At 41.6% G+C, this 16,613-nt stretch overlaps 2 protein-coding genes across 5 annotated transcripts in view; one reads left to right on the top strand and one right to left on the bottom strand.

Moving 5' to 3' along the window:
* Window positions 1–16,613, top strand: part of naa20 (N-alpha-acetyltransferase 20, NatB catalytic subunit) — a 169,142-nt gene that overhangs the window by 148,464 nt on the left and 4,065 nt on the right. For all 4 annotated transcript variants that reach the window (XM_066676316.1, XM_066676315.1, XM_066676313.1 and 1 more), the window contains one exon: window positions 877–1,022. In XM_066676316.1, coding sequence (XP_066532413.1) covers window positions 952–1,022 — 71 coding nt within the window. In that variant the 5' untranslated portion in view covers window positions 877–951. The remainder of the gene's footprint in view (window positions 1–876; window positions 1,023–16,613) is intronic.
* Window positions 2,330–16,609, bottom strand: cd109 (CD109 molecule). Its single transcript, XM_066676155.1, has 17 exons — window positions 16,526–16,609; window positions 15,188–15,351; window positions 15,057–15,085; window positions 13,785–14,021; window positions 13,031–13,156; window positions 12,654–12,693; window positions 12,333–12,414; window positions 12,106–12,202; window positions 9,716–9,826; window positions 8,063–8,326; window positions 7,452–7,550; window positions 5,749–5,925; window positions 4,339–4,491; window positions 3,825–3,914; window positions 3,623–3,701; window positions 2,495–2,588; window positions 2,330–2,354 (listed from the first exon to the last, which is right to left on the bottom strand). The coding sequence occupies exons 1-17, from the start codon at window positions 16,594–16,596 to the stop codon at window positions 2,330–2,332; spliced, it is 1,938 nt and encodes a 645-aa protein (XP_066532252.1). The 5' UTR covers window positions 16,597–16,609.

The raw sequence follows: 16,613 nt of genomic DNA, 5'->3' as shown, positions 1-16,613 counted from the left end.
AATACTCAATTAGTACAACTTGTGTTTCTGGGCAGATTTACTGACCATTAAACTAGCAGTGTTCACATTAACACCTTAAAGCAAAAAGATTTTCTTTCTCTATAATGAACAGAGAACTATGATTGTGGTTTTTCCATGAGCTGAAAAAAAACCCTAACTCCATATTGAGCAGGCCATGCTTATATAATCATCATACACATATGTGAGCTGGAATGTATTTGGGGAAAGTCAGAAACTATAAACGCTGCCTGGAAACAGCACTGTGCCCTCTGTGTCCAGTCTGAAATATGAGTGCAACTAAATTTCTCAGAGTACAACCAGACAGTCCCTGCTGTTTAACACTTCACATTTAATGCTCTTTAATACAGGACAGGAATATAATGAACCTATTGACTGTGTTTATTGTTACTCAGGTCAGACCCATACAAGGATATTATCACTCCAAACCTCACATTTAAATAACTCTCATGTACACACCGCACTTCCAACAATAAAGCCTTCTGCATCATTTCCACTGTTAGGAGACACGTTGACTCACAGATTGGAATCTACACTGACATATTTCTGTCTGCACAGAGTGTACATGCACACGCCGTGACTCCTCTTTTGGCAGATTTATACCAAGAAAAATAGAGAATTAAGAATAATTAGAATTAAGCACAATTATAGGCTATAACACTGAAAAATGTGCTCATGTAAAGAAAGAAGTGTCGGTTTGTTCTCTTTTAAGATGTGAACACCTCATGGAATTGACTTGGGACTCACCCACACACATTTACTGCCTGACACGTCCACTCACTCACTCACTCACTCACTCATGTTCAGCCATATGCTCCACTATGGTCTCTGAGCAGTGTATGTTGTTTTGTGTTGCAGAATAGAATGCCCACCTCCTGGTCCATGTCCATGTAGTTGAAGAGGCTGACCTCCAGCAGCAGCAGCTCCCCTCGGATGATGAACGCAGGGAGGTTCAGGGACAGGAAAAAGTCTTTGAATACTTCCAGCTGTGAGGGACGTTCAGGGTAAATATGTGTCCATTATAATAATAAGTCTTTGTCCTTGTGGTATAACTGCCATGTGGAATTGTTTATAGCCAGATAATAAGCAGTGTATTACCTCTGCAGGAGCGCTAATACCCAAGCCCAGGTTTTCAGATATCACGAAGGCAGTGGCCACCCAGGAGGTCAGGCTGTCCGGCACGGTCAGCTCCAGAGAGGCCGTGGTGGACATACTGTATTATAAAGAGAAACCAGTGTTGATATCACTCTGTAAAGTGTGTATGTTTGAGGTTTTTAATTTTTTAAATCCTGTTTGGCTGTGGATAAACATACTTCATAGTGTTCAAATAATCAAGGGTGCTATAATTAATAAAAATATGAAACCGTACTCAGCAAATCTACCAGTGTTAAATCAACACTATTAGTGTTAAATTAACACTGAGAGTGTTGACAAGTTGATTTAACACTGGTGAATTTGCAGTGTGGTTAATAGAGCTAGGGCGGCACGGTGGCGCAGCATTTAGTGTCGCAGTCACACAGCTCCAGGGGCCTGGAGGTTGTGGGTTCGATTCCCGCTCCAGGTGACTGTCTGTGAGGAGTGTGGTGTGTTCTCTCTGTGTCTGCGTGGGTTTCCTCCGGGTGACTGTCTGTGAGGAGTGTGGTGTGTTCTCCCTGTGCCTCCGTGGGTTTCCTCCGGGTGCTCCGGTTTCCTCCCACAGTCCAAAAAAAAACACACGTTGGTAGGTGGATTGGCGACTCAAAAGTGTCCATAGGTGTGAGTGTGTGAGTGTGTGTGTTGCCCTGTGAAGGACTGGCGCCCCCTCCAGGGTGTATTCCTGCCTTGCGCCCAATGATTCCAGGTAGGCTCTGGACCCACCGCAACCCTGAACTGGATAAGGGTTACAGATAATGAATGAATGAATGAATTAATTAATTAATTAATAGAGCTTCTCTTCTGTAAATCCATGTGTTACAGACTATTTTCTTATATATAATAATGTTTTTATATCATTTTTGTCCAAAGAAAACCATGCATCTCCAAAATAGTAACTTTACAAGAGAACGAAAAAAACCTTCTTAACTCTTAATGGAAGTCAGTGTAAAACGCTTTAATTCCAAGTCATTTTGGAGCATTTCTATTGGTTCGTTCATCATGAAATTTTCACACAATGTGAAGGACAGCTGCTGTGTTCAAAAAACACATTTGGAGATGTGTTGAAAATGGACACAATTGGAGATACATTTGAATCTTTTGAACAAAGCTGTATCCATTTTTAAAGTGGGGTTTTAAAAAGTCTAATCTTAGTCTAATTTGAAAACTGAACAAAAAGTCAAGGCACTGGAAGGACGTCAAACCTGGAAATAACAATTTACAGCAAGTACACAGTGCCCCCAAAGAGCTCAATTAAAAATAACACCTTATTTCCATGCCAGTAGAACACACATATGGGATCTGAGTAAAAGATGCAGAGAGAGAGAGAGATTTATCTGTGTACTTCATGCTGATGTCCATCCAGAGCCAGGTCTCAGGAAAGTTCATCCTCTGGTGCGGTTCATGTTCTAGCAGAAAGAGCTGGTCTCCCTCCCCTGCTGTAGAGACATATGGGTTAGTGAGAGAGGAGATGTGAGACGCATGTGAGGGCATCAGACCATCAGATTAATATCCTTTAGATCATTCTACCCTTTAGAAACTTGGAGTTGAATTATGTAAAGCCAACACTGCACTGTTTGTGTGGGTTATAGTAGAATTGTAATGCTTTTCTATACGTTTCTATGATATTTAATGTATGTTCATTTCCTTTATAAACACATCCTCTACTAGGACCACACATAGCAGACAGCTGGTCAGATAGCTTTACCATTGGATTGTGTAGTTTATTCTTAAGTCTCTCATTTGAACACAGCACATCAGTCTTCTTAACCCCATTATTCAACAACCCCATACAAAACTACAGGGGTTAGACAATGAAACTGAATCACCTGTTATTGTAGTGTGGGGGGTTTCATGGCTAAATTGGAGCAGCCTGGTGGCCAATCTTCATTAACTGCACATTGCACCAGTAAGACCATGTGCATCCAATGGTTCAAACATTGTGTCCTGAAGGCGGTGCCGTGTATCAGGACGACAATGCACCAATACACACAGCAAGACTGGTGAAAGATTGGTTTGATGAACATGAAAGTGAAGTTGAACATCTCCCATGGCCTGCACAGTCACCAGATCTAAATATTATTGAGCCACTTTGGGGTGTTTTGGAGGAGCGAGTCAGGAAACGTTTTCCTCCACCAGCATCACGTAGAGACCTGGCCACTATCCTGCAAGAAGAATGGCTTCAAATCCCTCTGACCACTGTGCAGGACTTGTATGTCATTCCCAAGACGAATTGATGCTGTATTGGCCGCAAAATGAGGTCCTACACCATACTAATAAATTACTGTGGTCTAAAACCCGGTGTTTCACTTTCATTGTCCAACCCCTGTATATACTTACAGGTCCGACTCTACAACCTCTTACCTAGCTCAACATTTCCAGCTCCAACTCAACACCTACAACATAACATCTCCAACTCAAGTGTTAAAGCAGCAGCAGTGTTCCCATGTTATCCACCCGTTATCAGACTTACGGAATTCAGGCCCGATCATAGGCCAAATGTCGTAAACCGGGTTCAGCTCTGCATCAGTCAGAACAGTCACACCACTCGCCTGGGGAAGGAAACATGACTTAAAACATGATTTAAAGCCCATGGTTAACTCCCTGTATCTTGACCATGTGAAGAAGAATGGAAATATGAGTCTGAAATGTGAGATAAAGGTTTTCCATGGTACCCTGAAGATTGAGTATGGATCGCTCATAAGCATCTCATCCGAAGGTGAGTTAAACAGGTCAGTGAAGAACTTCATCAGCTCCTCTGTCACCTGCAAAACAAGCCACACATTTCTCCAGTTTATACGGCTTTAACCTTAGTTTAAAAAATATCTATTGAAAAGAAAATAGCCAAAGAGTGTGTCCTGAATTTTTTTGAATGAACTGGAAACAAAAGGTTTTTACTGTAAAAACACATTGGCCAGGATTCTCAAAAGCGTATCTTCTTTCTTTTAGCTATTAACTAATACATGGGTGTGTGCTGAGCATTAAATTACATAGGAGTGCTCCAAGACATTCATTCAGAGCAGAACAAAGACTGAGAGTTCATGGACTGAATGGTATCGACTGTTTCTTTGTGATTCAATATAAGCCACAACACTCTGAGACAATGCCTGTCAGAAGACAACATCCCCCTCTACTGACTCCACAGTGGCTCCTTATCAGTGAGGTGTAATGTGACCACATGCGCTGTACCTTCTTCTCAGTGATGTCATTGGTCCTGTCTTTGTCCAGGGTCCCTTTGTCCACCACCAGCATCCCCACCAGAGACCCAGGCTCAGACACAGAGACGTCCATAGACACTGTGTTAGCAGGCCCTGCCCTCTTGGTTCCCCAGCTCAGAGACACCTGCCATCATGAAATGCCATGAGTCAGCGTGTTCAAACTGGACCCAAAGGTGATTCGTCTCTGTTTTCACTGCCCTTTTTTTAATCATAATCACCTCTATGTACACTTCTTCATATGCAAATTGGAGAATAAAGACATTTGCCTTTAAGAAAATCCATGCAGCTATTTAAAAAAACAATGCAAATGGCATATTTTTGTTTACACCTTTGTTTATAAAAAAAAGTATTCTCCACTGACCACACAGTAGTGTTTTGTAGCTCTACAATAACAGACTGTAGACTGTGTTTCGTTCTTCATACACCGTTAACGCCACTTCATCCTGTCCTTCTAAGGTCAGGACCCCCACAGAGCAGGTATGATTTGGGTGGTGGATCACTCTCAGGGCTGCAGTGGTGGTGGTGTGTTAGTGTGAGTTGAACTGATGCGAGTGGATCTGACACAGCAGTGCTCCTGGATATTTTACTGCATACGTTGATTCCCATATACATTTACTGACCTATAGGATATCAGTCCGAATGTAGGAATCATAACATGGACTTGTGAATCCTCTGTGTCTTTAGTTGAAACACTGGGTGAGGCCATGGTCTCCCTTCAGCACTTGGAGGGAATCTTCGGGAAGTGTTAAACATTTAAGAAGGAAGTGAGATTGTATTTGTGAGTCACAAGAATGAGACTGAGGATCCAGTGTCAGCCAACCATCTCGGATTTACTTTCTGAGGCGTCTGCAGAAATGAGCTGGACAGATTCACAGAAACCAGATTGTTTATGGCAATGGTGTATGTGTAGATTCCATGTTTCACAGCGCTATCACTGGCTCTTCAGTTAAATCTGCCGTATTTTCCCACAGTATTGTCGCTGCGGCCAAGAGGTTTTAGGTTACCTTTGTTTAAAAAACAAAAAACAAAAAAAAAACACCCCCCATGTGTAGTATCTTCTCTAGTTAGCATCATGTTAGATTCTTGTCCCGTGAGTGTGTATTTGTCCTGTGTTTTTATTGTCTGGTGTATGGATGGTATTTCTGCTCATGGTTTACAGTGTCATGTATCTGCATCTAATGTGGTTTGTGTAATCTGCTGCAGCTGTGGTTGCACTGTGGTCTTCAGGAACAGCAATTTGTTCCAGTGCATATCACTTAAGAATTGACCAGCTGACGTGACTCGACTTGACTTGTGTGGGTGTGATGTGTCAGAGGTGATATTTAAACGATGATCTCAAATTTAAAACCACAGTGTGTCTATATTTCTTAGTTATATTTACATTGTTTCTCAGGATTTGCGTAAAGGACAGGTCCAGTGCGTCTGTGATGATTTCTCCATCTGGACGGATGCAGTAAACCAGGACAGTAGCCACAGGTGCCCACGACACATCCGGAGTCAGGGTAAAGACGGAGAATCCCAGTGTCCCAGCATCCACTATCTGACCTTGAGATGTCACCTACACACACACACACACACACACACACACACGCACAAACACACATAAAGGCAGGAAATACACTACTAATTGGAAATTTGCAATCCTCTGTCATAATCAATAACAACATGTCATCGCAGTCCAAAGAAATCCATCAATCTACTTTTTTATGACTTTCTTTTTTCTACCTCATTTGAACACAGCTGCTCTTCATACAACATAAGGGTGACCAGACGTCCTCTTTTACCCGGACATGTCCTCTTTTTTAGACTTAAAAAAATGTCCGGGTGGAATTTCACAAACGTCCGGGATTTTGTTTTTCTAGAGTTTACATAGAACTTCGAGAAGTTTCGTTCACAAACTAGTCCCGCCCTCCCCTACTCCGATTGGTTCGCTTGAGTGAGAAGGGGGTGTGGTGAAGTAGCCTAAAATCTTCTGATTGGACGGTCTGACTGTAGCGCTACCGTTATTGGTCGATAACCTTCTCTGTAAACATTTAATTGGTCAGTAGTCCTTGTTTACGTCAGGCAAAGCTCAAAGCTCAAAAACTACACACAAAATATTTCATTTTGAGATGTTAATGTTTTTGCGAACGAGTGTATGTTACTGAATAATACAAAAAACGCTTAAACAATCTGTTTTTAAGGATTACAGTATTGTAAGGTAGAAATTCTTCATTTAATTTCCAGTCAGAATGCCATTAAATACAAGAGACACACTCTTCAGGATCAAGCCTATTTTTGAAAAGAATTGCACAGACGCATCAAAATATGACATTAGCTTCTTTAGTATTTAGTACTGGGTTGTGTTTCCAGAGCGGTAGGATGGACAGAGCCCAAATAGCAATGAATATTTGGCCTAAAAGTGGCACATCTGCAGTTCTCTTTTGGCCTTGAATGACATCTGTGACTCAGGGTGAGTCTGGCTACCAGTTCACCTTAAATTGGCCAGATGTCAGGTGTGTTGTTGATCAAATCTGTGGCCCATGCAACACATGCTGTAACCCAAGCCAAGCCTTGTTCTTACCAGTGCAGTCACTGAGCCATAATTGACAAAAGTGGCACAGATTAAGCCCAAATGTGTCTGCTCTCTGGGAAGCAGCTGTAGACTTTTTCTGATCTGAAGAGTGTTTTGTTTGAAAGTTTTACCAACAGTTGTCTTTGTTTAATTTCTTTGACACTAGCATTCCTTATGCAAGTGGATTTTCGAGTATCTTTTCACTACAGAATTGTTTCCTGAGAATATCTTAATGGCCGTTTGGCCTGGAAAATATATGAAGAGTCATGTCAAATTCTAGGCATATATGATCAGCAAAATATGAAAATAATTAGCATTTTAGGTTTTATATATCTCTTAATCAGAACTTGTTCTCTATGCATTTATAGACTTACCATATAGTGGAACTGAGTTAAGGGAAAGTTACTTTCCACAGTGAGTGTAAAAGGCTGTCCAATCTGTAAGAGCCATGTAAGAAACATGTGAATATTTGACCTTTATTTTTAGATAAATTATAGAGTGTAATACAGATGCGAATGAAAAAGCCATACCCGGGAGTGTCCTTTTGTTTGGATGTTGATGTAAGATTTGCTTGGAGATGTGTATCCTGTGTTCAGATGCAGGGATACGTATGCGTCTTCATACTCTGCCTAGAACACACAGCAGATGGCAGCATGGCACAGTCTCCACAAAACAGAGATAAGTGGTGACATAGTTTCACCAAAATGGAATCTGAAATCTGGCAATCTACTAGTAAAATAGGCAGGAGAGTAGGTTGTGTTGTGTTGTGTTGGTGTGAGTTTGAATCTCAGTGGTCTCAAAGCCAAAGTTTAATTTGTGAATCAGGTAGAGTTGTCTGAAGTTTACTTCTTTAGGTTGCACCGCAGTCATGAGGGTAATGGATGCGTTTGCCACACCAAAAACAACCTGTCAACTGTTTCAATAATTTGGTAGCATCTATAACACTCCTTGGAGCTGGCAAAGGTCGGTCTGTTAATAGTTTCAACCCATTCTTTTTTTAGCTTCTGGGGTGAAATGAAAAGGCAGTGTGTGTCAGGTCTTTCTGTCACAAAGATTAATCTAAATGTTTTTAATGAACAGTTCTAATTATTTACTTACTGCTTAATTGCTCTAGTTAATGTGACAGTGAGTGCAGTGTTACCTCTAGACTAAGACTAGCCACATTATCACTGAGCAGTGTGGAGAAGGCTATAATTCCGTCAGCAGTAATGGGCAGCTCTAATGTTGTGTTTCTGAGGGGATACGGGAGGATGAAGTTCGGCTGGATGTCAGGCATCAGGGTACTCCCCAGGTTTCCCTCTCCCATAGTCCATGGACTGAGAGTATGCTGAGTTACGGTCAAGCTCACAGTCCCGTTCAGGTCATCTAAGGTCAGGGGATGCTTATCATAGGTGGAAAGTTTTAACTGTAAGAGAGGAAAGCATACAGACAATAATAATTAATTTTAAAGAAAGAATAATTAATGAAGAAAAAAGTAAAAAATCTGAATCATAAAATCATTGCTGGGAATTTTATAGAAGACAAACATTTAATTTCATTAAAGTAAACACTTCCCAGTAAACAAGGAACGTCCCTGGACGTTCAAAATAGGTCTAAAAGTAGTCTGTCCGTCAAGGACATATTTTAAACGTCAATGGACGTCCAAATTCCATCTTAATAAGTTAGTTAAGTGGTGACCAATCGATAACGTCAGTGGACGTCCAAAACGCGTTTTATACAAGTCATTTATTTCGGGACCAATTAATAACGTCAACGGATGTCCAAAATACGTCTAATAGTCGTCTTTTCACTGTCTGTGTTTGGACGTCTTTTCAACTTTCATTTTCAACCTTAAGAGAACGTTGATTAGATGGCAGTCATTACGTTATTTCAACGAGAGAACACACCACACTCCTCACAAACAGTCACCTGGAGGAAACCCACGCGGACACAGAGAGAACACACCACACTCCTCACAGACAGTCACCCGGAGGAAACCCACACAGACACAGGGAGAACACACCACACTCCTCACAGACAGTCACCCGGAGGAAACCCACGCAGACACAGGGAGAACACACCACACTCCTCACAGACAGTCACCCGGAGGAAACCCACACAGACACAGGGAGAACACACCACACTCCTCACAGACAGTCACCCGGAGGAAACCCACGCTTACACAGGGAGAACACACCACACTCCTCACAGACAGTCACCCGGAGGAAACCCACGCTTACACAGGGAGAACACACCACACTCCTCACAGTCAGTCACCCGGAGGAAACCCACGCTTACACAGGGAGAACACACCACACTCCTCACAGACAGTCACCCGGAGGAAACCCACGCTTACACAGGGAGAACACACCACACTCCTCACAGACAGTCACCCGGAGGAAACCCACACGGACACGGGGAGAACAATGCGCTGATATTAATGGTGTGAAGAGGGGCTGAAAAAAGTAGAAGTACAAGAGAGATCCTGATGGCTGAAATGTCCTTATGTCTTGTACAGATCTAACCTTGGCTGAGTAGTTGAGAGATGGCCGTATGGCAGGAGGATGAGGCAGAAATTCCAGCTTAAATCTATTCATTGCAATAGGAATTGTTACAGTGCTGTTGTGGGTCACACCTGGAGGAAACAGCCATGGTTAGTTTCATTTTAATCATGAAGAGGTTTTATATATTTATTTATTTATTTGTTCCTTTTTAAGTTATATTTTAACATAAAGAATATTGTGAATGGTATTTAGAGAAAATCAAGGAGTTGAAAAATGAACAGTGATTAATTACCAGTCAAATGTTCTGTGACCTGGGCATTAATGAGTATGAAGTCACCAGACTTTTCATGAAACCTATAGTCATCAGAGCGGTTCTGGTATATTTCACCAATATCAAAGCTCAAATCAGCTGTACCATGAATCTGCAAGAGAGAAACAACAAGAAGAGGAGGGTAGTTACTACTTATATTTACTTAGTGCATGTACTTGAGTAAAGTATTGCTAAAGCTGTGAGAGTGCTTTCAAACTGTCTTACGTTTACTTGTACAGTGGAACCTCTACCTACGAACTTGATCTGTTTCGTGACCCGGTTCGTAAGTAGAAAAGTTCATTTCTTGAGTCAATTTTCCCCATTTAAAATAATGGAAAAGTAATTAATGTGTTCCAGCCCCCACCCCGAAAGTCACCCTTTTTGCACTGATACATGTTTACAACACTCTCAAATTAGTAAAAAATACATGTAGCGTTACTAAAAATAAAAGAGACATACAGTGGTAACAGTAATAAAAAAGAAATAAAGTTTTAAGTGGTTACACATCGCTACCTTGAAGACGTGACGACTGGCTGGAGGAGTAACACAGGCACTGGCTGTATGACGGGAGGTGGGGGGGGGGTGAATGTAGGGAGAGTAGGTGGGTGAATGTGGGGAGACGAAGTGTAGATACGGCTTAACTTAGCACGAATTTCGACGTCTGCTATTTACACTAATGCTAAATTGCTAAAGCTACAATGTGCTAATCTTAAAAGCTCACTCAAGTCTGGGGGCGCTGGGAGACTCGCCTGTTGGGGTCAGTGGCCATTTCCAGCCACCGGCTCGGCGGAGGCTCGGGTTCGCTTCTAGAGTCGTGGTTCATTGGTGGAGGCAAAAAATATTCAAATGCCCGGTTCGTATCTTGGAAAGTTCGTTAGTAGAGGTTCCACTGTACTCAAATTTATAAGTGTATAAATAAGTTTGAAAGAGATTTTGTGTAACATATCACTGTAATTCAAACTTCCAGCATTGTCCCACTCTTTTGTCATGTTATGGTAACTGTTGCATTGTAATAAAAATGGCTATTGTCATTTTATTCAACAACAAAAAAGTAGTGAAATATTAATTCATATTTTAAAATATTATTAAAAATATTATTGTCATTTTTAATGCTCCAAACCAGTCCCAATAAGATGGTAAAAGAGCAAACTAATGTTTGAATTTTGAATTACAATTTTATATTACAAACCTGCCCTGGACTTGCCCACTAATACTGTCATGGCTGAATGCTATCAAATCCTCACAGCAATATTCCAAAGTCTCGTCTAAAGCTTTCTCGGAAAGTAGAAGCGATTGCTGCAGCAAAGGGACACACATCTTATTAATCTTCCTCTCAGAGGAGGTGTTTTATTTAGTCCCTAAAGGACTCTAGATTTAATCTGTGTTGTGACTTGGACACACCACTGACCCTGGAGATTTAGATGTTATTTTAGACCAAAATGATCTAGTGGAAGGAGAACAGAGTTGTAGACACTCCTGGTCCTGTTCTAAAACATATATTACTAAATGGAGCAAAGAAGATCCATGAACCAAATGAAGATTCATTACTGACTATTGTTACATGTTTTCTTCAAAATCATTTCTTTATATTACTCCCGAAATTAACCAGTTTACTCCAAATAGAGCAGGTCCCACTCATATTTAAAATTATTATAGAGCAGAATCTCTGATACTTTCAAGCCACTAGGTTATAGTATATTCATTCATTCATTCATTCATTATCTGTAACCGCTTATCCAGTTCAGGGTCGCGGTGGGTCCAGAGCCTACCTGGAATCATTGGGCGCAAGGCGGGAATACACCCTGGAGGGGGCGCCAGTCCTTCACAGGGCAACACACACACACTCACACCTACAGACACTTTTGAGTCGCCAATCCACCTACCAACGTGTGTTTTTGGACTGTGGGAGGAAACCGGAGCACCCGGAGGAAACCCACGCAGACACAGGGAGAACACACCACACTCCTCACAGACAGTCACCTGGAGGAAACCCACGCAGACACAGGGAGAACACACCACACTCCTCACAGACAGTCACCCGGAGGAAACCCACGCAGACACAGGGAGAACACACCACACTCCTCACAGACAGTCACCCGGAAGAAACCCACGCAGACACAGGGAGAACACACCACACTCCTCACAGACAGTCACCCGGAAGAAACCCACGCAGACACAGGGAGAACACACCACACTACTCACAGACAGTCACCCGGAGCGGGAATCGAACCCACAACCTCCAGGTCCCTGGAGCTGTGTGACTGTGACACTACCTGCTGCGCCACCGTGCCGCCATTATAGTATATTATCTTCTCTTAATGTGAAGTAGAATCGAAGGAGGGAAAAGACTGAATGTTTTTTTTTTTTTTCTATGAGAATACCAGAACCTACCATTGGTACAATATCTTCATAATATTCTTCAATCCCTTGGAATCCATGAATGTATGTTACTGCCAAACTTCCCATAACTGGCTTTCCAGACAAATATCTAAAACAGAAATACAGTGTCAGGGTTCCTGTGTTGCGGCACTTTTAGTCTTCTCACTGTTGAAACGTCAGCAAATCAGACAAAAAAGTTAAGATTAATATGAGGTTTAATGAAAGCTGAAGACACTCACTGTGCGTTTACAGTGTACACCAGGTGATCTTTAAAATAAAGCACTTCGGGAGCTTCCACCACAACCTCAAACTTGGGGAGAACTGCAGTTACACAAACAACATCCCTCTAAGACCCATTTTGAAAGACAAGAAGTGTTTAGCCAAAAGTTTGTAGACACACGTGCTGCTCATGTGCACAACTGGACACTTCTTTCAACAATGGAACAAGTGGCAATCACTCTTTAGATGAAGTGTCTACAAACTTTTGGGTGTGCTGTATATAAAAGGTGTTCTTTCCATTTGGACAGTAGAGTATCACTGTAAGAATAAATATACCTCACCATAATGACTGACATTAAACGCCTGATCCTGAGTGGTGTCCTGTAAATGAGAAGAGTCAGGTCAGTTTTTCTCAGTTAAAAGAGTCACAGGGCAAAATTCATAAACCCACACATATGTAAATCTGCTGATGTCAGTTACTATGGAAATGATTTACACATTTGAGTTAAGTCAACCAGTCCGTTCTGGATGCATTTTAAATCTACTCCAGTCTTATTAATATTAATCAAACAGTGTAATAAATGAAATAGACGACATGATGAATTTAGACCAAACAGAATCTTAATGAATGCAATAAAATTCTTAAATGAAGCAATTAATATTAATTAAGTAGGGAACCAGTGGGAAACAGACATTTTGGACAATGCACTAAGCTCACATTTACTGAAGCCACAATTGTCCACTGTCCAAGCGGCGGGTTCTCAGAAAGCTGGAACTCTCTGGACACTGTACCCAGAACAGTCTCCACGGACAGCCACTGATGGACAATATTCCTCCTGGGGTCCTGCATCATGCACGCAACAGAAACCCGTCAAACAATCAGCTTTGTGTGGGGGGCTTGTTTGCTTTATACTATACCATATCTTGTGAGTTATACAGCACAGGATAAATAGAGTCTGAATGATCGGTACTCAATAAATATCAAAGTGTGTTAACAGTAAAATGCAGTAAAGTTGTGCCAGTCATTAATTTTAAGGTTGACTCTACAGCGTGGGCCATTTATATGGATACATCTTAATAAAATATGAGGGGTTGGTGATATTAACTTCCTGTTTGTGGCACATTAGTATATGGGAGGGGGGAAACTTTTCAAGATGGGTGGTGACCATGGCGGCCATTTTGGATCCAACTTTAGTTTTTTCAGTAGGAAGAGGGTCATGTGACACATCAAACTTATTGGGAATTTCACAAGAAAAAGACTCGCACCACAACTTCAAGTCATAATGGAATATCTTTTAGTTGCAAACTACAAATTATGGATCTAAAGTTTTAAATCTACATTTACAACACAATTTAATTTCTTGAGAAATGATCATAATAAATATACGCAGTGTCAGTTCAAGGTGAATACACCACGAGGGTTGTTTATTTGGGAGGGTTAACATTACTCTACATGAAAACAGAGCACCCACCATAATGAGGAGGTCTACGTATCTGTGGTTTGGCCGTCCGTCAGGGGTTAGGACCACTGCTCTGATCTTCACAGTTTGGCCTGGTTTGTAGTTTGTTTTATCTGTTTGTAGCAACACAGTGAAAGTCTTGGGGTTGTACTGCAGCATGGTGGAGTTAGAGAAGACTAGAGCTTCTCCCATATAACCACGGACAGTCAGCTCATACGGAAACCTGTAGTTCTCATCGTTCTCAGGAATCTGAACAGAGAGAAGGAGGCAGTGAAGGGAGAGAGAGAGAGAGGGTTAAGACTGGTTTCTCAGAGACAGATTGACCTGGGATTAAATTGTGCCATTGTTTCTTAACTCCTTTAGAGCAAGATTAGGCTTCATCCATGTCTGTAGACGCTGCCAAACTGAACCAAGGAGGACTCTTCAACGTGACGTTTGGTTCCCTAAAGCAGCGGATCTTACACTGGGGGCCACAGGAAACTTTCAGAAGTTGTATCTCTATTTAGTAATATTTAATTTACAAAGCTCTCATGAATACACCAGTAAAACGTTGAATAAAGGGGTACAGAGGTTCACTGATCATTATTTTTAATGGTTGATTTTGATTCTATGTTTTAAAAGCCAAATACGCCACTCAGTATCATTTTATTAAACGATTTATAAAGAAGCTGCTGTACATATGAGCACTGTTATTAGATTTCAGTTCATAATTGTTTTCTGACCCACATCAATACAACAGAGACACTCCTGAAGAAATCTGATCCTCTTGTTGTGAGCTATGATTCAGAAGAGTCACAATATCCAACACTCCCTGAAACTATCACATATCATGCCTTCCAAAAGTTTGAAATAAGCACTTTGATATAAACATTTAAATACTATTGTGTTTCTAAATTGATTCGGGGTGAAGTTTAAAGCTTTGGTTTTAAAGATAATCTGATCATTGTCATTTATGAAGAAGAAAAACACTTATCATTCACATGGAGTCAGAATGAGTGAACTATTTTACATTTATCATATCACCACATTTTTACAAACTCTGCTCTCCTACGAATTTGTTCTAGAGTCCGAATTGTTCACAGCGGTGGTGATAGGAACCAGACATCTGGAGTGTGTAGTGTCTCAAAGTAGAGGTTAAAGACACAGTGGGGAGTAATAAATCACACTGCTTTATGCAGAAATATTTGTGAAATTGTATTTTAGTGGTTAGTACTGTTCCTAGCTCTTTGGTACATCTATTAGACGTGGGTTTGTGTAGAACTTAGAACCAGTAATGATACTCACTGCAGGAAGAACTTGCATTTCTGTCCACCCTTTGATGAAAATAAAAGTATATATTAAGGTCAGTGTCAGTGCTCAGATCTCTTGGAGACATTATAAATGGTGGCGTCTACTGTTGTGGTGAAGTGGTGTACCTGCTTCAATGGTGCTCTGAGTTTGGATGCTGCTGTTTCCGTGTTTAAGTTCAGAGATGACTGAAACAGGAGAATCTCTGAGGTTCGTAACCGAGACTATGGTGGGAATCCCGGGTCTCACAGCTCTGGAGATGGAGACGAGGTATGAGGGGCTCTGAGCTCTGCTAGGAGGGAATTAAAGACATTGGAATATTAATATGGACACAGAGTGTTGTTACTACAAAGCACCGAATTGCACATTTTGTAGGAGCATAAATGTGCAAATGCATAAGTGATTACGATGCAAACACTCCAGGTTCTCTCTGTGTCTGTGTGGGTCTCCTCCGGGTGACTGTCTGTGAGGAGTGTGGTGTGTTCTCCCTGTGTCTGCGTGGGTTTCCTCCCAGGTGACTGTCTGTGAAGTGTGGTGTGTTTTCCCTGTGACTGTCTGTGAGGACTGTGGTGTGTTCTCTGTGTCTGCGTGGGTCTCCTCCAGGTGACTGTCTGTGAGGAGTGTGGTTTGTTCTCTCTGTGTCTGCGTGGGTTTCCTCCCGGGTGACTGTCTGTGAAGTGTGGTGTGTTTTCCCTGTGAGGACTGTGGTGTGTTCTCTCTGTGTCTGCGTGGGTTTCCTCCGGGTGAGTGTCTGTGAAGAGTGTGGTGTGTTCTCCCTGTGTCTGCGTGGGTTTCCTCCGGGTGACTGTCTGTGAAGAGTGTGGTGTGTTCTCCCTGTGTCTGCGTGTGTTTCCTCCGGGTGACTGTCTGTGAAGAGTGTGGTGTGTTCTCCCTGTGTCTGCGTGGGTTTCCTCCGGGTGCTCCGGTTTCCTCCCACAGTCCAAAAACACACGTTGGTAGGTGGATTGGCGACTCAAATGTGTCCGTAGGTGTGAGTGAATGTGTGTGTGTGTCACCCTGTGATTCTGGGTAGGCTCTGGACCCACAGCAAACTGGATAAGTGGTTACAGACATTGAAAGAATGAAAGAATGAAAAAATGTGTGTGTGTGCGTGTATATATATATATATATATATATATATATTATACTTAAGTCCTACACATCCTCCTCATCACACTGTGATATAATGTTGCATTTGTTATTTGTACGTTTTCAGTAGACATTAATAAAAACACGTTTTCTGCTAGCAAGGTTAAAGAATGACAGACTGACAGGACGATGGTTTACAGAACAGGGTGAGGAAAGTGGAAGTGCCTCAAGATGAAACGACAAAATAAAAATACATACGCAATAAAGTTAAACAGTAATATAATCAAATCAAATTAAGAAGTAAAAGTACCCAATTCAAAAAGTAACAGTAACCCGTCAATAATTGTTTTATTTGAATAAACCAAAGGGTCTCCTACCTGGATATGTTCTGAGCTCCATTAAAACCTGTTAGAAATCCAAACACTAATAATATGTGAAGGTGCTCCATTTGCAGGTCCTCAGCTC

The sequence above is a fragment of the Hoplias malabaricus genome, chromosome 7 (genome assembly GCF_029633855.1).
Source record: "Hoplias malabaricus isolate fHopMal1 chromosome 7, fHopMal1.hap1, whole genome shotgun sequence".
In the NCBI taxonomy this organism is placed as follows: Eukaryota; Metazoa; Chordata; class Actinopteri; order Characiformes; family Erythrinidae; genus Hoplias; species Hoplias malabaricus.
This window is presented reverse-complemented; position numbering and strand designations above follow the sequence as displayed.

Excerpts from the sequence above, each read along its gene's own strand:
- cd109 (XM_066676155.1), bottom strand. The coding sequence starts at position 16,596 with ATGGAGCACCTTCACATATTATTAGTGTTTGGATTTCTAACAGGTTTT. Across the intron at positions 12,203-12,332 it reads GTGTACACTGTAAACGCACA|ATATTTGTCTGGAAAGCCAG; the intron begins GTGAGTGTCTTC and ends TTTCTGTTTTAG. Across the intron at positions 2,589-3,622 it reads TATGATCGGGCCTGAATTCC|CAGGGGAGGGAGACCAGCTC; the intron begins GTAAGTCTGATA and ends ATGTCTCTACAG.